Source organism: Momordica charantia (genome assembly GCF_013281855.1).
Source record: "Momordica charantia cultivar OHB3-1 chromosome 2 unlocalized genomic scaffold, Mcharantia_2.0 BLBB01000002.1, whole genome shotgun sequence".
NCBI lineage: Eukaryota > Viridiplantae > Streptophyta > Magnoliopsida > Cucurbitales > Cucurbitaceae > Momordica > Momordica charantia.
In genome coordinates this window covers 470,022-491,688 of record NW_028275160.1, presented here as the reverse complement: position 1 = coordinate 491,688, position 21,667 = coordinate 470,022, and the positions used below count along the sequence as shown (strand labels likewise).

Sequence of the window (21,667 nt, the reverse complement as noted above, 5' to 3'; positions counted from 1 at the left end):
CCCCTTAGTCAATCAATTAACCAATCACTACAAACTTTAAATGGTGCACAAACATGTATGGCACTGACACCCAATAGATAGAATTGAGGATGCATTGAGAGTTATTTTGAATGACCAAAATCACTCTCATTCATATTGTCATGTTTGTCAAATTAAAAAGTTGCTTTTAAGAAAGTTTAAAATAAATTTAAATTAATTTTTAAGGTATCACTCGGACGATGATTTTGGAAAATCAAATATATTGATTATATATATATATATATATATATTTTAAAATGAGTGATTCTACTCATCACTCACAAACAAACCTTAAGTCTCATTTGATAAAGCGCCTTAATCTATAATGCACATAAAATTATTTTATTACTAACTCGTGACCCATACAATTTCATACAATACTCTATATCAATTAGTGGACATCGAGAGTTGAAACCAGCCCACCTAGTTCATTGTAAATGTCGATAGGTAGGGTTATTCAATTGTGGAATTTATCCACATTAATCAAATTTAGTTTAATGCCAAACCTGATCTTGTTGAAACTAGTAATTTCTGTATATAGTTACTTAAATTTATGATGTAATTTGATGAAATTGAAATTATGAATCTGTGAAAATGGAAACGGGTTGCAAAAGGCAATGCGAAGTTTTTTCATCTCTCTCTGTCGCCTTGGGACTGCACCATCAGCCATTCACGTCCACAATCTTTATAACACTTCAAACCATAAACGGACAACGCTTTCCCACGCGCTCCCCCTTCCGGTGTTTCTCCTCACTCGCGCTGCCCGACTCTAACCATCAGACAACCCACCCGTTCATCTCACGCGCCAGCCATGAGAGTCGGGGATTACCTACTCCGCCTCGAACAAAATCCCATAAGAGTTTCTCTAATATTTCAATTTCTCAAAAGAGAGAGACGCTGCCAGAAAAAAAAAAGAAGAGAGAGAGAGAGAGGGAGATAGGCAGAAGGGGACAGGAAATTTTAACATTGATTTTTCCATCTTTCCTTTTTGTAATTAGAAGAGGACGGGGAAGAAGACGGAGTCCTTTTCTAGGGTTTTCCGACGGATCTTTTAGGGCTCACGAAATTCTATGACTTGAGGACACCACCACCGAATCGGCCGGATCTTGATCTGTGATTGCCTTCGTTATTGGAGAGAACAACCACCACCACCACACACGCGGGGGAAAATCATGGATTCGCTTTCTTTCAACTCCCATGGAAATCTGGACGAGCAGATTTCGCAGCTCATGCAGTGCAAGCCCTTGAACGAGCAGGAGGTACCCACTTTTTGTTTAATTTCATTTGATTTTTCGTGCTTTTCGTTTCTTCTTCCCCTTATGTTATAGAATCTCGACATGCCTTGCTTATTACTCGGGGGTTTTCGGTTGGTGTAAAAGCAATGCAATGGATCCGGCCTGATCTGTTACGGTTGCAGAGCAGGCTTGAGGTACTCGCGTGTTTTTGAGTCTCTGGGCTCTCTGGGTACCATGTGTGGGTTTGGATACCTTGGAGGCATTTTTAGGATAGATCTGGCTGTCGGGTTATTAGAAATATGCCAATTCGGGCAAGATTTGCGCCTGCGAGAAATAGATCCCTTGTCGTGGTGCCAGCAGTTTGGCTTTAGAATTTACTTCCAACGTTACCTCACTCAGAGATTAGTTTCCCAGTTGGTGTTACTTGGCGTGTTAAGTTGCCTCAAGAGCGTGTCTATCTTATTCGTGGCTGTAAGGTTTGAGATATGCACTATTTATTATATCTCTCCCATGTGTGTTCATGGAATTTGAGCGTGGAATAATCTCCACAGGTTTTCTTGGAAGTATAATTTTTAGTTATACAATTTACTTTTATCCATGCTAGACATCAGTGAGAAAGCCTGAACAACGCCAGTTGCTGTAGAAATGGTATTTAGCTATCTATTTCTGTCTGCGGGAAGCTGCTTTTAACATTCTATTCTAAAAGTAAAATTTTGATGGACGTGAATTTATGGAACCATTTCAAGTAAATATAGATAAAGTTTGGAGAATCTTGAGTTAGTAATGTGGTTAAGCCCAATTCCAAAATTATTATTCAAGAACCATAAGAAGAAATAAAGGATCAAATTTTTATTTCAAATTTAGGATATCAATGATACATAGCATAGATGGAGGCTTTGTGCAGATTGGGCGCCTTGATCTTTTTAATCAATGAACTTCGTAGTTCTTATAGGTTTCATGAACAAGTATTCTCATCATGGGATTCAGTCAATTTTAGCCAGGTGGGGAATTTATTTCCTGATCCCCCATTGGTGTGTGCTTCTGTAATTATTATTCTTTTCAATAGAACTTTATTTCCTCACATTTTTCAGTCTGAACTTTACAAGTTTTCTCTAATAATGCTTTTCTGTTGAAGATGTTTGCCGTGTATTGTTAATTTCTCCTTCCTGACAGTAGTTTGTATTATATTGGTTATGTATGAAATCGACATGTGATTGTGCCAAAGACTTTTCTGCTGGACTTGACAATGGGAAAAGTCAAGCATATCTTTTCGATGGGACACATATTGATACTAGGAGTTTTTCCCCCCCTTATTTCAAGGACCTCAACTTATGGTATTTCCATTTTCTCTGTTGTAGGTAAGAGGGTTGTGCGAGAAAGCTAAGGAGATATTAATGGACGAGAGCAATGTCCAGGTGTGCTTTATTTGGTGCCTTGGTATTGATTTTTTTAATCTGAATTTATTGAGGGTTGTGGAGGTGGATGATTTTTCAGCATGTTAATGTCATGTTTATTCTTTCTGTTACTAGTTGTTTGAACTTTTTGCAATTCTGCATAGCAACATATGCATAATTCAAAATTATAGATGACTATCATTTTGTAAGCAACCTCTATTCCAAATACTTACTTGCATGGAGTAGGTGAAATGTGAAACTATTACATGCACTTCATCATCCCCAATTCTATTGTGGGTGCTAGGCTTAATATGTTTTCCTTCCCTAGTTCTATGTTACTTATCAAGTACTTATGATGTATTTTTCTCTCTCCAGTTATATTAGCTTGTTGTGCAATTTAATGACCTTTCTTCTGGGGTTGATATAATGAAAATTATGTCTGAGTCAAAATTGAACTGTTAATTTGTGATCTGGGTTCTATCTGGCGTTGGGACTTTTATAATAATCATACTCTTGGACATGCATTTATTCTTCTTTTGTATTTGAGGATGGGGTTTTCATGGGTGCTGCTTAATTTTTATGTTTAAATTTTAATACCTTGGGGTTTTATGCACTGCAGCCTGTTAAAAGTCCGGTAACAATATGCGGTGATATTCACGGGCAATTTCATGATCTGGCAGAGCTTTTTCGCATTGGTGGGAAGGTATCTAGTTGCACTGGCAAGATTTGATTATCTCTGTTGAATGAGTAGTGAATAAAACATTTGAAGAGAAAATATATGCTGAAGTGCGAAAGATAAGCTCTTGATTTGCTGATATCGTACACTATAGTTAATGTTGAATTATTATGATTCTCCAAATTTAAGCAAGGGTATTAGGTGATGGATATAGATCAAAGCAAACAATGCAAGTATTTTAACGTGTTTCAGCTTGCTAGATATTTGTCTCATACCCTTTGATTAATTAATAGCTTACATTTATCAATTCAAGCACGTGATCTACTAAAGCAACATTGAATTGTACTATGTTCACCAGACACATTCAATGATATTTTATTTCAAGTTCCCTCTTGGAGTTCTAGACCATGGTTGGTATTGGCATAGATAGTTTAGAGCCTCTTCATTCGTTTTTACATTATATCAAAGATCATTATGTTCTTTATTCCTCGAAAATTTCTCTCTTGGTGCAGTGTCCAGATACAAATTACTTGTTTATGGGAGATTATGTTGATCGTGGCTACTACTCAGTTGAAACTGTAACGGTAAGTATGGTTTTGTATATGTTTAAGTGTACTGTATACTTGATATATAATATGGCAGAAGTTGTGTAGTATAGTCTTGGCACGTTTGCTAGACTTCAATGTATTACAATTCACAACATGCAAGTTCCAAAAGGCAATTGGGTTAAAGCTTTATATACATGATCTAGAATTTGTCTTCTTACTTTTATCTGACTTCTACCTACCACTTTTTATTTTGAGATTATAGACTTGGGGACCCTTTTGAAATTTGTGGTCACGTTTATGACTTAAATATGGCTCCTTATCCATGAGCATTAGACATTAAAATTTGACTTGAAATAAACTAGATATTTAGAGATACAATTAAAAGACCAATCTTGGAATGCTAGTGTGGGCTTGCCCAATAATTCAATGATGTACAACTCCTTCCACCATGTTCTGTCAGCATCAATTAGCCATTCTACAACAATGTTTCCATAGTAGCCCATAGGATGCTTTTTGAGGCAGTATCTCATTTGAAGTCCTAATATGAGTCAATTTGCAGCTTTTAGTGGCACTCAAGGTGCGATATCCTCAACGCATTACAATTCTTAGAGGAAATCATGAAAGTCGCCAGGTAAATGTTTATCATTGTCATTTATGCTGCTTATTTTTTGGTGTATTTTTCTTCGGCTACCCAGATATATAATATTTTGGAAGCTTAAAGTCACAACTTTAGCAAATATTTGTTTGGTACCATCACTCCTTCATATGTTCTGTTATTTTAATGTTTATGACAACGTCATCTCTAATTGTGGGTTATGTTCCTTTATGCAGATAACACAAGTTTATGGGTTCTATGATGAATGCTTAAGAAAGTACGCCTTTTCTGGCTTATCCTCAGCATTTTTCAGCATCCTCCTATGGCCATACTCTTTCTTGTCATTTTATATTCTCTCTTTTAAAACTGTATCGCTTTTATTTAGTACGTCTACTTTCTGATGCCTTTTTTAAGGATGCTTATTAAGTTTTGATCAAATGGTCGCTTCTATACATTTCGACATGTTCCTTGAAATATATTAATTTTTTTTATTTACTTTGTGTTGTTTATATTTGAAGTTGAGTTATTTATCGGAAGATGGAAGTTATGTATGTAATGCACAAGGGAGAGAATACATTTTTTCTGAACCAAGACTCTATCACGTCAACATGAAGTATGAAGAATACTTTGAAAATGCAACCCAAGCCTGACCTGTAAGTTTTATTATCTCATCTCATTTGCAGGTACGGCAATGCTAATGTTTGGAAGATTTTTACTGACCTGTTTGACTATTTCCCGCTGACAGCCCTGGTTAGTATAATTTAAACACCATTGTGTATACTCACACTTTTTATCCTCTCATCGTCATGACTGCCAACTTATGTTTCTGCAATTGATTCTAATGCTTATTTTCCTTTCCCTTATAGGTCGAATCAGAAATATTCTGTCTGCATGGTGGTTTGTCTCCATCCATTGAAACCCTCGACAACATTCGGAATTTTGATCGTGTTCAAGAAGTTCCTCATGAAGGTCCCATGTGCGATCTCCTATGGTCTGACCCAGATGATCGATGTGGTTGGGGAATTTCTCCTAGAGGTGCTGGATATACCTTTGGTCAGGTAATTTGTGTAGCCGACCCCTAATTTGACATCTTCTCTGTTCATGTTTTGACAACGGCCTTTTAGAGCTCTTGTTTTTTTTATTTCTCCAGGACATATCCGAGCAATTTAACCATAGTAATAATTTAAAGTTGATTGCAAGAGCTCATCAACTAGTGATGGAAGGATATAACTGGAGTCATGTAAGAAATTTCCTCCCTTTGATACCTGCATATTGATCTTTTGTTTCGTTGGTGTGGGTAACTTAAAAATTGTAAATTTCACATTACAGGAGCAAAAAGTTGTGACTATATTTAGTGCACCTAATTATTGTTATCGCTGTGGGAACATGGCATCAATTCTGGAAGTTGATGACTGCAAGGCGCACACCTTCATCCAGGTTACACAGCCCCCACCATAAAAAAGAAAAAAAGAACAAAAAAACCTTCTCCAATATCAATCAGTTGTTCCTTTATTCATATCTTACGTTTGTGCTTTTTTTCTCTGTGTCGAAAGTTGTGAAACTCTTTGCTTCTGCAGTTTGAACCAGCTCCAAGGAGGGGTGAACCAGATGTTACTCGAAGAACTCCCGACTATTTCTTATGATGCGGCTATTGTCAAATGAAAATTTCTAGCAGCAGCCGTTTCCAAACATATGTTTTGGCTGTTTTTGCATTGGAGAATTTCAGTTTCCCTATGGTGGGATGGGTGGTTCGGGGGCCAAAAGCATGTAAATTTCGGCAGGTTGCTTCAGGAGGGAGTGCATCCTTGAAACATTCTCAAGGTTTTGCAGAAGGAAGCTATAGGGCTGGCGACTGATTAACTGCATATGTAACATCTCCAGAGAACAATGTATTGAACCTTTTTATTTTTTTAGTAATTTGTTTCATGTAATTTTCTTTTCCCTTTCCTTTGGTTCACGAGTTCGTTTTCTTTTCTTTTCTTTCTTTTTTCTTCCCTGTTAACTGTTTTGTAGGATACTTGTAGTATTTTTGGGGGTTTACAGATGGACCAATAGTTTAATTTCCTTCGATGAGTGCCTTTATTACTCTTTCCAATGATCTTGTGCACCTTGTTCCATTCTTCAGTTTGTCTTTTACAACACTTCCCATTTGGCCCTTGACGACTTGGTAAGTTTACGTTTGATGAATGAACAATCAGGCCCCATGGGGGGTTGCGTTGCATCTTTGTTGTCGAACGAGATAGAATTTGTTATGCAGAAACCTTTGTAATTAGAATAATAACAGTAGCAAGTAGTAATAATCTATATCTCAGATTTTGTGATTTACACAATCTGTGTAAAGAGATTTGACAATATTGCATTAGCTTCTTATAAATGTCAACAAAAGCCAATTTCTGCTTCTGCGATCAATGGAAAACTAGCCTGGGTGCTGAAATAGCTTTGGTGTATGCGAGAGGTAGTGTGAGAAGTTTCTTTGATCTCCCTACATAAGCTCGCTTCGTGAAGTTGTCGTAATCGTTTTCTTCAATTGCATCCAATATTTTTCGGTACAACATCAAGGATGACCATACCTGTGCGCAAAAATGTATCATAACCATATAAAATTTAGTGTTTGAGATCACCATTTATGTCAAACAGATGCAGATAATTGAGTATACACCAAGAAAGACATACCGGCCAACGGCTGGCCTTGTCAAGCTGAGAAGCTCCCTTTTCTGCTAACTTGAAATAGAACCTGGCCCTCTTCAACTGTTCTTTCATGAATTCTCTCCACTTATCGGTAACTCTCATTGACAGAATATCGTCGTCGCATAAACCGAACTGTGCAAGCTCATCTTGAGGAAGATATACCCTGCCTCTCAAAGCACTGAAACAGGCCCCAAAAAACAGTATTAAGATACAAACACGATTCAACTTAGAGAGAGAGAGAGAGAGAGAGAGAGAGAGAGAGAGAGAGAGAGAGAGAGAGAGAGAGAGAGAGAGAGAGCGCTTACTCCTCTCCCACATCTCTAAGGATGTTGGTAAGTTGATTTCCAATTCCCAAGTGGAGAGCAGCACTGTAGACAGTTTGAGTAGGAAGCGGAGAATCGGGTGCAATTCCCATAACTGGCACGCTCATTAGGCCCACAGTTCCAGCCACATAGTAACAATACAAATACAGCTCTTCAAAATTATCATATCTACACTTTCTGGTATCCATTCTCATGCCCTCAATCATGTCTCTGAACGGCTGAAAAAAAGAAAAAGCATGAAGCCAAACCAGCCAGAAAAAAACTGAAACTTTTCTTTCAGCTCAGCAGCACCTTCATGTGTATGGGAAATTTGGAGACGGTGTGACTCAAAGCAGCATCCAGCAAGTCATAGGGGCACCCCTCAAAAATATCTTGCAAACGTTCTTCCCATCGATCGAGAACTTTTGGGTTCATGTAAACAGCATTGGGGCCGTCCACAAGTTCATCTGTTCTCCTACACCAAACTTCACCAACAGAAAGAAAAAGGTCGAACCTTTTCGAAATTGTATTTTAACTTTTGATTTTCTTTTCTTACCATATATTGCCCAGATTGCCCTTTGCCGCTCCTTCGTCATCAGCAAAGTTCCCAAATAGAAGGTCTTAGCATATTCCGCGCAGATTCTCCTGCAACTCTCATAAGCTTTTTCAAGAAACGAAGGATGGAGCCGCAGCTCCTTACACGAATCTTCGCCGGAAAAAGGGTTGGCCTGAGATTGCCTCTGGACGATCTCTTCGACGTGCAAGTCGGCGAGAGGAATGCCCTGTTTCGACAACGTCGGAAAATTTAATCTGCGAAAGTTTTTGCTTTTGGGTTCTGCGATTACATCAGCTCTGCTCATTATAAGTGTGGATCGTCGTGGAAGGAACTTTGTTCCTTTGCGATCTCCGATGATTCGAGGGTTTGGAGCGAGGGAAAATGATGAACTCATTTTTATAAATCTTTGGAGAAAACCCAGAAAAAGAAGATGCAATTCCAAAGCTGCAAAAGTGTGTAAAAATTTGAAGCGCTAACTCTTAACTATTTTGATAGGTGAAGGAGGTATATTCTAATGGAGTTCAATGGCATAAACAGAGTATGATTGGAAATGGGAATTTGGAGTTGTGAAGAACAGGACAAAGAAAATGCCTTGTCTCATAATAAACAGACAGTGGGTTGAGGAAAATGCCAAGAAAATTTGTCCTGTTTTTGGGACTTGGTTTTTAGAATCTGACCTCTGTTGATACCCTTCGGAGAACTCTTTCAAGTATTGGGTTCTTCAGCCATGTTCTCTGTTAATTCCCATCTCTTCTCATGGTTTAACAAATTTCAATTTAATATCTCATGTTTTAACTATTTTCTTTTTCGGTTGATATTAAATTTACTTAATAAGACAGAAATTTAGAGAAAAAAATTAGCTGAGGGAAGTTTCTCATTCCTCTAAAGTGAATAAAAATTCCAACTTTTTATATTCCTTAACTAATTGTTCCTCTAAATTTATGTCAAGTTACCAATTACATCATGTTATATAAGCTTATGTAAATTTTATATAAGCGTTTATCAATTCTAACACTCCTAAATAATTGAGAAATGTTAAAATATAAGGATTCAAAGACAAATATTTTTATTAGATTTCTAGATCAATATTGTTGCATATGAACTAATTTGATAACGTGATTAGTTGACCATATGAAGTTAAAAATATTTATCTATGTTTATGGGTAGCTTTTGATAGTATAAAGCGTTGTTCTTATTTAACATGTGGACTCTTCTGTTACTTTAGCTCGTTAAAAATTTTCATAATATTACGAGTTGCGTGATTCATAAAGAGAAGAAACCATATATTAAAAGTCAAACAAGGTCGGTAAAAATCATTCAAATAGTTTTTAATAATTTGGATTTTTTTAATCAACATATCTTTATTAACTGTTGAACATGATTTAATAATTAGAAATGATTTATGGAACAATTATTCAAATGCATTACAATTTTCTTTTATTATTTATGTGATTCATAACGGTCGATTCAACAAAAGGAATCAGAGCCGAATATATGTTTAATGAAATCATAAATATTTGGTTGAACTTCACAATGCGTAGCGTTTGTAGTCCAACGGTTAGGATAATTGCCTTCCAAGCAATAGACCCGGGTTCGACTCCCGGCAAACGCATTTTCAGTAAATTTTCAAATAAAAAATTTCCTTGCTCTTATATTCTCTTGGCCCTTCTCCTGTTTCTTTTTCTTTTTTCTTTTAATAATTAATTAATTTTTTTTTTAAACATTTCTTTCACTAATTTGATTTCTGTTTCTCTAGTTTCCAAATCCTTCATCCATCTTTTTTTTTTTTAATTTAAAACAATTGCGTCTTTATCGTGGATCACTTCCATATGGTTCTTTTTAGCAATTATCCCCCAAATTTGCATTCTTATAAATACCATTATTGGTTGTTCAAAAATTGTGTCAACCAGTTTCATAATTAAACCTAAATAAGTAAATATAACAAACTAACAATTATTAATTAATTACGATGTTATTTTATTTTATTGTTTTTTTTAGCAAATGAAAAGCCCTTAAAAAAAGATCCCAACTTTTGTCCATTTTATAAAAGTGGGCTAAATTGCAAAAGCAAAACTTTCCTTGCACTTCTCGTTCTCTCTACCCTTCCTTTACTTATTTGATTTCTGTTCTTTGGTTTCCAAATTAAAAAAATTCCCTCTTTCTCCTCTATATTAATTTCAATTGCCTTTTTTTTTTCTTAGCAATTATCTCACGCGCTATGTAGATTTAAGGAAATATCCCCAAAATGGCCACAGTGAAATTACAAAAATAGGCATACTATACTAGGTCACCCTTCTCTTTGTAGGCCCAAAGCCCTCTCGTTTTTGGGCTTCAATTCCAAGCCCACCAGCTGGCGGTCCAGATCCAAAAACTGTGCTTTTTTTAAAAAAAAAAAAAAAAAAACTGGGTGCCTCTATAAATTATTTAAAATTTAAAAACTTTTAAATATTATGTTTTTATCTCTAAACTTTCGAATATTCTATTTTAATTCTTAAATTGTGCCTAGAAAACTCTTTCAACTGTTATCATTAATATTTATTAATCATTTAATAAAAAATAAATTTGTTCCTGTGGCTTCAAGCATATGTCCTATAATTCGTTAAATGGTCAATAAAATATTAATGATAACGATTAAAATGAAGAGAATGAGTATAAAGGTACTGAAATCCTGTTTTTTCTTTTTTAAATTAATAATAAATAGAGGTTCCCGAAATCAAAATATTACTTAAAACAAAATTTATTTTTCACTCGCTGTGGCTGTAAAGCTACTCATCTGAATATAGAAATCAGCCATCATTGTATTGTGCGCACAGAAACCCTTTTTCTGTTATTTACTAAAATCAAACTTATAATTATGAGCTGTTTAACAAATGAAATTATAATAAACTTGGCAGGAAAACGAACTTTTTTTTTTTCTGATAAGTAGCCCATCAACAATTGAATCATTACTTTGAGAATTTGATTTGCCCGTTTTGAAAGTATGGAAAAGTTCTTAAGATGGGTCAATTCATATAATAGTTTTTTACTTTAATTAATTGTACAGTAAATCATGCAAGTTGGATGAATTCGGGAACGCTTTAAACGTTTCTTTTCCCTCTATGTCATGGTAATTCCACCCTTTAATTAATTTCGCATAATCTTAATTAATTGAATTATGTTCAAGTTGACTTAATTATTGTTTCATTGACTAGTTAATATGCATGATGGAAAACTTTTACCCTCCTACAAGAATAATAAATGTTAACTATACGTTTTTAATTTAAAAATAAATAAATTTATTATTTCATAATTTATTTCTTATGTAATTAACATTTACAAAAATAATCATTAATAATTAGTGATAAAGTAATAGAAAAATATATATGTGGAATTTTGAGATGTTGCAAAAAGATAGTCAATTTCGAATTTAGTTGGGTGGAAAAGACACTTGTTATCATCTCAAAATCCATGATTCAATCTCCATCTCAATAATTGCTTCGGCTCAAAAAGAAAAATAAATCTTTTTTTTTCCACGTCAAATACCCTCTATTCTATTTAAAAGGTAAAAAATTAGTATTTTTTTTTTATCTCTAGTGTATTGTGTATGTCTATATATATTTTATCATGCATCTAATAATAATAAACAAAACAATAAAGAAAATATGGTAATATTTGGTCTTAAATTTTATAACAAACAAAACAAAATTTCAGCCGCCCATGACGCATTACGATCTGTGAGTTTTCTGATAAGATTAAAAGGAAAAAAAACAATAAAGAAAATTAAATTACTGTTATAAGAACAATATTATTATCTTTCAAAATAAACATATTATTATTAAACAGACATCCTACTGTTGACAAGCATTCCCAATGTCAAAGTTACTATTATAAATTATTGTTGGATTTGAATTACATGATTTTTTTTTTCAAAGATACTTGATTTTTTAAATAAAGAAATCAAAACACGATTTAAGACTTATTTTATGCAAATAACTATCCACAAAAAGATAATTGAAAAAAATAATAGTTAAAACTGACCGGCAAAACTTTCGATCTTGTCTTAATCTTTAGAGAGAAAAAATCATTAAAACAATGACCTCACAATAATAACTACTGAGTTTATATTCTTAATAATAAAATAAGAACAATAATTACTAAGTTTTCTAGTGGAATTTTGATTATGACATGTGTTTTTAGAATAAAAGCATTTTTAATTAATTTAAAAATGACTTATTATAGCATTTGATTATCCATTCAAAATTGATTTCAAACTTTTTAGAATAATTCAAAATGCTTGATGAAGAAGTATTCTAAGAGACAGCGAGATGTTTTTACTGAGATTTTTTGGAAAAAGTGTTAAATGATAATTTCTTAAGAAAATATTTTAAATAAATTTATTTTGAGAACTGGAAAAAATGAGCTGAATATCATTAAAAATTAATTCGGAAATTAGATTTTAAAAATAAACCCAAAAGACCCATAATGTATGATGGTGGTCGGCCACAGGGGTCATTTAAAAAAAAAGAAAAAAGAAAAAAAGAATCTTCGTCATTAAATATTTTAAATGTTTTGAACCGTGGATTTGATTTTTCCGATCTTGGGCTTACTGGTCTTTATTCTACATAGTATATTTTGTGATCATTTTCTTATTAATATTAAAATTGTAATGAATTTTTAGTCCCCAATATTTTTTTTTAAGTTTTCATTTTAAAAATAACTAATAACAAATTTTACAAAATTTCAATTTGAGCCTAGTTTAATTACCAAAACATTAGTGATCCGATTAAAAAAATTGCAAGCTTAAATCTACTAAAAATTAAAATTTCTTGACATCTTAATAGTATAATCGTAATAAACTATCGATTTTTTTAGAAAACATATTATTATATTAGTGTTATTTTTAAAATAATAAAACTCACAATATTTTGAAGATTATGGTATTTTTAAAAACCTTTTGTTAAAGATATATTTAAAAAAAAACCCAAATTTTATATCCATATGCACAAATATATAATTAAGAAATGCTAAATTGTGGAAATTACCCTTAAAATTTGAAGTCAGTTTAAAAAAGTATCTATAATAACGGTTGGGTTTTGGCAAAATATTGGAATTGAAGTTGTCCCAATTGAAATTGGAAGAATAAAAGGATGGTTTTCATGTGTTAGAAGTTGTCCCACATCGGAAAACTAATGTGTGCCAATTACTATAAAAGGAGCTCATGGACTTGTATTTTAATCATCCCAATTGAAATACTTTAAACATGGTATATCAACCCTAGTTAATTCAAAGTGTTTTGTGTAACGTTAATTCTTTGTGTTCGAAGATTTTTCCCATTCTAAAGAAAATGTTTACAATTTGATAAAAAAAAACCATTCATTTTTCGACTCGAGTTTTCTAAAATCATAGACGGCCACTTTTTGTTTTCCAAACAATTTTTACAACATCATGTAACTTCTTCTTTATTTATACCTCATAGCCACGTCACTTTCCCTCACTCCTAAAGAAAAATTCTTTGAAGAGTTTTTTTTTTTTTTTGAAACAATTTGAAAAGTAAAGTTAAAATTGAAACTTTGATATTTTTTAACTACCCTCAAAATTGAAAAGTATTATCCATAATTTAGCAAATAAAAAAGAAGCAAATAAAATTGAGTTGGACGAATGTTTTGGAATTTTGTGGAGAGGCAATGGCATGATCCAAATTCCAAATAAAATAAAATCTGTGCTGCACTGCACAGCACTACAAAGTGAAAATAAACAGGAAAAAGGAAAAAAAGAAAAAAAAGGGAGAAAAAATGTCACGTCTTCTAGAAGAAAATAATTGGCAATTTTGCAGACAGCCCCACATTGAGATTTGAGATTTTGCTGCCTCCTTCTGTGGAGTGGGGCCCACTTCCCCTCCCCCACCGCCACTACCCACATGCCCTTGCCCGCCCGCCCGCCCGCCCGCCCGCCCGCCCTTATTCTAATATTCCGTCCTAATTTTTCTTAAATCGCAAATTTGGTCCCCAGCTAATTTATAAATTTTAAAAAGTTCTTTTCAATTAATGTAATATGTTTTTTTAATTAAATTACTATTTTCATCTCTTCGTTTCAGTTTATGTAGTTTTAAAAAATAAACATTTTGATCCATACAAACATCGAACACTCTTTAATATAAAGTTATGGATGTGTAGTGCTGGAGAGCGTGAGAGCTCTATTATGCTCGGACCCTATTGCACCACAAGGCGCTATCAACAAGTCATGTTGTTTGGGAATGTCGCCCCAATCAGATGATAAATTTTGTCTAAAGTTAAATATGGGCGGGAGACCGATAGCAAACAAGTACCGCGAGAGAAAGATGAAAAGGACTTTGAAAAGAGAATCAAATAGTGCTTGAAATTATTGGGAGGGAAGTGGATGGAGGCCGTCGATATGCCCAAGTCGGATGTGGAACAGTGATGAGCCAGTCTGTCGATCGACTTGAAACATGGATCGATACGGATTGAGACGGTGGTCAAAGCTCAGGCCTTTGATACACCTAAGGAGATGGCGTCGTCTCGATAGTGACTACCAGAGCGCGCCTGCGGACCGGCTTGATAAAATTATGATTGAAAAAATAGATAGAAAAATAAAATCGATGAACCAAATGATCACTTTTTTAAAATACGAAGACCAAAACGAACGTCAAAAATAGATACTAAAATACATGGACTAAAATAAATATTCTCCTTAGCCTACTAAATACGCTCAACTAGGCCTACTCCATTGTTGTAAACTATGTTGCAATCTCAATTTAGGTCCTTACGTTTTATTCCAACCATCATGTATAATTAACATTTAATAGAATCAAAGTTGAGACTAAGATTGTAAGTATATTTTTTTAGAGTGAGGATTGGAGTAAAGAAACACACAACCGTGATAATTTATAGGCTATAATTTTAACGTTTTATTTGGTTTAAATTTGGTCACTCTTTCCTAATTAATTCTATTTTAATTAAAATATTATATTCAAAATAGTTCATACAAAATTAATGACAAAAATAATTTGTCTAGAAACACAATGTTAAAGAGTTTAGTTATGAATCAGATCTGAGCACTCTTTCCTTGTATCCTAAATTTATTTTTCTTAAAATTTATATATATATCTTTTATTTACAAACTTTATTTAATTTTTAGGATTTTTTTTTGTCTTCTTCCCTCTTTTGGCCGAGATGAAATAGAGAAGTAGAAAAATAAAAGGAAAGAAAAGAAATAATAAGACAAAAAAAACGTTTTTTTTTTTTTTAAGTACCAAAACTTTGAAGTATGCACAAGATAAAACGAAATGGTAGATGAAGTGACACCATGAGGCATGAACTAAAGTTTGAAATTAAATAATTAATTAAGTTGAAGTTGTGATAGAAAATGTAACATTGAAATCAAAGATGTATTGGATTTGGATTCGAGAGCATTATACTGGTCGATTCCAATGATCTTATCTATAAATTTTTAATTATTTATTTTTGTCATTTTGGTGTATGCAATAGATTTAGATGTGACACCACCCCATGGCGACACTGTTTAACAAGTTGTATGTGAGGCCCCACTTAGCAATAAAAATCAGTCAAATTGACCAAACAAGATATCTATTTTATTGGATTGAAATAAGCTAACCCCTTATCCTTACGACCCTACCTTAATATTAACCCATTCATTTAAATTTTTAAAGTTTCAAATAATAGCCAATATCCACCTCTTGCCCCCACCGTCTTCGATACGCCAAGTTCTTCAAAATTTTCATATTTTCAGCACCAAACAACTGGTTCGTGGTTTGATAATTGAAAGGAATTTTATTTATTGGTATTTTTGGCAAAAACATTAAATTTTATTTAATCATTTTCTCTATTTGTTTTAGGGTATAATTCAATTTATTTGTATGTTTGAATTTAAATTTGAATTCTTAAATGTTTCTAATGACTAGTTGTCTTTCTTTGAATGTTTTACTAATTGATTATATGAAAATCGTGTTTTAATTGTATTATTGAGAGATTTGTGGTTGAATTGGAATAGTGATAAATTCACTTTCTTCCTCGTGTCAATTTTTCTAGTCTATTTATTGTGTAGTCTTGGAACATATCAAGTAACAAGTGTGGAGCAGAGTTTGTTTTATTCTTTCAAATTGTTCAAGCATTGTTTATGATGTAAAATTTTGAGAGAGAATTTTTTATGTAATTGAATAAGTGCAATTCTGTGAGTTGTTTTTATTTTGTGATATTTCTATCAACTATTGGAGAAGACACATCTACTATTGAAGGGAGTTCAAGCGGTGGACTACAACACAAAGAGAGCTTGTGTTTGAAAAGATTCAATCGAAGGAGGAGTCGGTCAAGTATTGCGACATGATTTAAGAAGGGAGTTCTTTTATGCATAAGTTAATATTGATCGTAAATTGTACTAACTTTTGATTGTTAAATCTTATTCTCTAGCGTGGCTTCGTGGGGTAGGTTGGGAAACCGAACCACCTTAAAAACGTCTTTGATTATCTCGCTTAATTGTTTTAATTTCTAAGATCCAAAAATTTTGAAATTTTAAAAATAGAATAATATTTTAGCAAGTTAGTTTAGATGTTTCAATAATATTTCGACCATTCAATTACCTTCTAATCCTATTTTTCATCGTCGGAAAAAATATGTAGAGATCAATTTTTATTTTATTCGAGAATGACGTTCATATTTCTACTAAAAACCAACTAACATAGCTCGATTGTGTTCTCTTCAGTCCAAACGTATGCTCTTATAAGCATTCGTTTGGGGATAGTAACTAATATATGTTCGGTGTATTGTTGATTTAGTTTTATGTTGTCATCATTAAGTCGGTTTTATTTGTAATTAGTTATGTCATTAGTTCTATGTAATGATCATTATTGAATGATAATGGTTCTCTTTATTTTCTAGAGATTGTTTCATCAAATATATTTATATAATATATTAGACTTTATTTAATAACTACTTTGTTTTTTTGTTTTTACTTTTAAAAATTTAGCTTGAAAATATTTCTTACATCTATATTTCTTTTTAGTTAAGGAAGGTGAAAAACGTAAAAAAAAAAAGTGAAAAATCAATTCTCTTAAGAACAAAAAAAATTTTAATTAATAAACGAAGTTTAATATTTACAAATTACAAACTTATAGATCAAATACTAACATAAATGTAACTTAGGTTTAGTTGCTAATAAAGAGAGTGTTAAGAAGATTTTGCTAACTTAAGTTAGAATTATTATATGTATTTATTGATTTATGCCACAACTAATTTATGAAAAAATAATTCGGACTTTTTGATTGATTGATTGATTTATTATTATTATTTTTTTTAAGAATTCCTTTACCAACACTAACAATATGACGATTATGAAATATTTATTAAAGTCATGATGATATTTTTGTCAATAATATTAACTTTAGTAAATAATGCAATGAATAAAGTAAGAAAATGTAATTAAAAAAAAAGTACCCAATATTTTAAATTCAACAAGCGTGGCGAACAAGTCGGTTATTTAATTGCCCCATAATGCAAATATTTGTACGTTACTTAAACAATTATAGAATATTTCGTCAACTTATTTTATTCCACTATTCTTTGCAATTAATGCTTTGTTTACTTCATCAAAATGAAAACGAAAGAGAATATAAAATTTTCAAACATTAATTTATAATTTGAACCAAACTGGAAAAGATTATTGTTATTTGGCAATATTGAGAACCAAAATCAAATTAAAATTACTGTGGATATATATGAAAAGTAAAAAACAAATTAAGAAAAAAAAAAGGTGGTGTGGCCTACTAAAATAAAGAATGAGAATGACTTTTCCCCCTTCCCCGTGAAGGAATCCATCAATAAAAATAATTAATTTCAATCTTGGTGTGGGTCCTACATATTATGATTATTTTTTTTTTCCACTTTTTTTCCCTCCAAATTGATAAATGTCAATTACACCCTCACAATAGGCACAAATTATTAATCATAGTTTTATAAAATTCAAAGATAGGGGAGGGTGATTAGTGATAACATATTAGTTCGAAATACGTATTTTTAATTTTCAAAATGTCATTTTCCCTTTCTCCATCTAAGTTTGAATTTGGGATAATAGGGTAGACCTCTCCTTGGAATCTAATCCTTAAGAGGAAAAATAGCACCTCAATATTTGGACCACTCTAATTCATTATAAATAATAAATAATAAACCCATAAAATTTAAGCGCTTCAATTTATTATAAATGAAGATTCTAAACTCTATAAATGGAAAAAAATTACATAGAAGTGAATTTGAAAGAAAAAGTCAGTTATACCTCTAACTTTAATCGTTGAGCTACGTTTCTTTGTTGTATTAAAATTTGCAATGGTACAAACTTAAAATATACGTAGAGTATTTTTAATTAAATATGATAAATGATGGAATCAAAAGTAAACCTATACACCTCGCTAAAAAGAAGGATTGACATCATATATGGAGAATTAAAGATAAAGTTTACTTTCTACGAGTGACTGTGACAAGCCAATATATATAATATAAAACTATATGATAAAGTTAAAGAGAAGAAAGCGACATGTTTGCATAGGCATTTAGTACAACTAAACCAATATTCAAATGGGATTTTGGGTTTTTCTTTTTAATTTTTTGCCCTGTCCTTATCCTTTTTGTTTCCTTTGTATGGACTTTGTGTCATGTGAGACCAATAATTTTAATTTGGAGTGCTGTGTCCTCTTTTTCTTGCTTTTCCACATACTCTCCTCCTCTTTCCACATAAACCAATCTTTGTTTTTAACTCCTTTGGCCCCACTTTCTTGCTTTTTGCCCCCCCCTCAACTTGCCCCTTTTATATTTTTATTCACTCCCAAGGTTTTTAGGGTTTTGAAACTTGCCCACAAATCAAGGAGTCTCCCTTTTTGCCCCCCACCATTTCCATTATTGACACTAAACTTCCCTTTTCACGCTTCCCATAGCTTTTCCAAAAAAAGCTGACCTGACAAGATATATTTTATACTATCATTTATAATTGGTTAAAGTACAAATTTAGCCCTTTAATTTTGATAGATGTGTCTAATGAGTTAATGTGTAAAAGTTTGATAGGCCAAACTAGAATATATTTTTTGTTTTCAAGTGGAGCAGAATTTGAGCTTCTGTCTTAGAAAAACGATGGATATTTATGTTGGAATTTATTATTATTTTTAACAATAAAAGGTAAGAAATTCAAACTTTTGATTCCAAAGAGATAACATCTCAATCAATTGAACTATATTTGGTGTTGATTACCAAAACATAACTTAATTCAACTAGCGAGTGTATGAAATAATGATGAGAAGTAATTAAAATTTTTTAAAGTTTGGATTTATAATTTATTTATTGAATATAAAATAAAATCATGTTAGCTACATCATTTAAATAAAAGAGTTTACTCCACGTCCTCTTAAATATTAGTCAAGGAAGAAAAAATACAGAGCGTAATCGTGCCCAATAAGTTAAATACGTAAATGAAAAGTTGACAAATTGATTTTGTTTTATTAGTATTATTGAAAAGGAATTAAAAGTGTAAAACCAAGCATACTGCTTGTGCTCGCTTATGCGTATTCACTATCACTACCCCAGCCATCAATCTTCTAGAAGGTTTTGTGGAATTGGAAAAAAGGTGCAAAAACTGTCATTTTCATACCCATAATGGACATTTGGCATAAACCCTAATTTTCAAACTTTTGCAATATTATTTTTTGGGCAAAAAGTATTTTTAATCTTCTAGAAGATTTTAACTGGTGAGTGGTGACATTTAATGTTTCTTGCAAATTCATCAATCCAATGAGTTGACTTCAATTTTAAATTAATTGGCTTCAGATCAACTACATGCATTCACTTTTAAAATATTAATTATAATTAATAATTCACTGTTATTTTAGTCTTCTAAAGTTTAATAAGTTCTACCTGTTAGTTGTTACTACGATTTGTTTAACCTTCTAGCTTTTTTTTTCTATTCGTTGTAGTTTTTCTTCTTTTATAATTTTTAAGTGAATGATGTAAATCATTTTTTAATTAATTCATAACTTCAAATTTAACGATAAATATTGATTTTAAATATTTAAGAACTAAATTAAGAAACAAAGTAAACTTTTAGAACTATTTCTTTTTTATTATAATAAGATATAAGGTGAGAGTCGTTAAATGAAATAATAAATAAATAAATAGTAATATACCTCACCAATGTTAGATTTTTTTTACATAATTTTCCTTCCGCACAAGTGGCATAAAATTAATTGAGAATTTTGTTAAATGATTTGAAGCACATAAACATATATCATCTATCAAAATATTAAAGATCCAAATCTCTATCTTCATACGTTGTTAATAAAAAAAACAACAAAAAAAAAAGATAGGAAATAAAATAGGGTCTCTCCTCTAAATAATATTTAGTTATTTATTAGTAAGTAAATATATTTCTACTTATTACTATTAAAAAAATAATAACATTATAAAAAATATATTTTATCTCTTTTTCTTTATATATTTATTTTTCTTAATGATCAAATTCTAAACATGGATCGGAAAGGGAGACACCTTATGAAGAAGATACTATTGTAAATCTCTCATTCAATAAATGCAAGCATAACAGCTAGATATAAATTAAATAATAGTACGCCACGTGTCAGTTTACAACCGGCATAACTCTGCCGTGGGACCACACACGTCGAACCAAAGCGTACTCTCATCTCAAGTCTTAAGTCTCATCTTATCCGAGTCTCCATCCTTCCTTTTTAAGAATAAAATTTAAGAAAATCTTTTTACGAATAATAATAAAAACAAGCAAAAAAATAATAAATAAATAAATAAAATAAAACTCTTACAAAATTGAAAGGTAAAAATATTATGTCAATGAATTTTTAAGCCCCTCTACTTTAAAAAAATCAATTTTAGTCGTTAGACTTCTAGATTTATTCACTTTTGAAAAGTATATTCTAGTCGTAAATATCTAAAAAATAATTATTTTAGTTATTAACTTTATTTTACTCTTAACAATAAATAAATATCTTTGAACATGTATATTGGTATGCTTATGAATTATGTGATGACATATATTAAAATCTAGTAAGTTGCTTAAGAAGAATATTAGGTATCAACATAATATCAAGTACTAACATAATTATTTTTGAAATTTTAACCATCAAAATAAATATTAAAAAAATTTGGAGATCAAAATAATTATATGTTAAAATTTTAGAAGTAAAAAAGTATACCATTTGAAAGTTTATTTACGAATATTTTTAATGAGAAAAACTTAGGAATTTAGAGGTTAAGATAAAATGAAAAAGATATATAATATGTATGTTTAGGTGAAAATTTTACAAATAGAAAAATGCAGAAATAGAAATTTTAGTGAATTTTACAATAGTAGTGAACATAGATGGCAGATACTTTTTAGTTAGCCAATAAATATTCTCTTAAAAATATGAAAGTACGATCAAATCCTTTTTTCTTTCGCAATAAAAAAATCATTTTTTCTTTACAATATATATATATATATTATTTGTCTGGCATCAATATATCCGTTCAAAAAGGGATAAAGAAGGAATTTCGGGCATGAATAATTATAAATCTCTCCGTTAATCCATCAGACACGTGGAAAAATAATTATAAAAAAATCGTTATTGGATTGATTGTATTGTATGGCAGTGGAGT

The 21,667-nt window shown here is 31.6% G+C and overlaps 2 protein-coding genes and 1 non-coding gene across 3 annotated transcripts; 2 read left to right on the top strand and 1 right to left on the bottom strand.

Annotated features, from left to right (window-relative positions):
• Positions 1 to 896: 896 nt before the first annotated feature.
• LOC111021203 (serine/threonine-protein phosphatase PP2A-2 catalytic subunit) lies at positions 897 to 6,530 on the top strand. The gene is made up of 11 exons (XM_022298069.2): positions 897 to 1,277; positions 2,612 to 2,668; positions 3,267 to 3,350; positions 3,836 to 3,907; positions 4,431 to 4,502; positions 4,703 to 4,743; positions 5,150 to 5,216; positions 5,333 to 5,524; positions 5,617 to 5,706; positions 5,796 to 5,903; positions 6,044 to 6,530. The coding sequence occupies exons 1-11, from the start codon at positions 1,191 to 1,193 to the stop codon at positions 6,107 to 6,109; spliced, it is 936 nt and encodes a 311-aa protein (XP_022153761.1). The 5' UTR covers positions 897 to 1,190; the 3' UTR covers positions 6,110 to 6,530.
• A 257-nt stretch (positions 6,531 to 6,787) lies between these two features.
• Positions 6,788 to 8,858, bottom strand: LOC111021202 (phytoene synthase 2, chloroplastic-like). The gene is made up of 5 exons (XM_022298068.2): positions 8,013 to 8,858; positions 7,769 to 7,941; positions 7,460 to 7,695; positions 7,140 to 7,332; positions 6,788 to 7,036 (listed from the first exon to the last, which is right to left on the bottom strand). The coding sequence occupies exons 1-5, from the start codon at positions 8,404 to 8,406 to the stop codon at positions 6,872 to 6,874; spliced, it is 1,161 nt and encodes a 386-aa protein (XP_022153760.1). The 5' UTR covers positions 8,407 to 8,858; the 3' UTR covers positions 6,788 to 6,871.
• A 694-nt stretch (positions 8,859 to 9,552) lies between these two features.
• Positions 9,553 to 9,624, top strand: TRNAG-UCC (transfer RNA glycine (anticodon UCC)). Its single transcript has one exon. It is a non-coding gene; the product is annotated as a tRNA-Gly (tRNA).
• Positions 9,625 to 21,667: the final 12,043 nt, after the last annotated feature.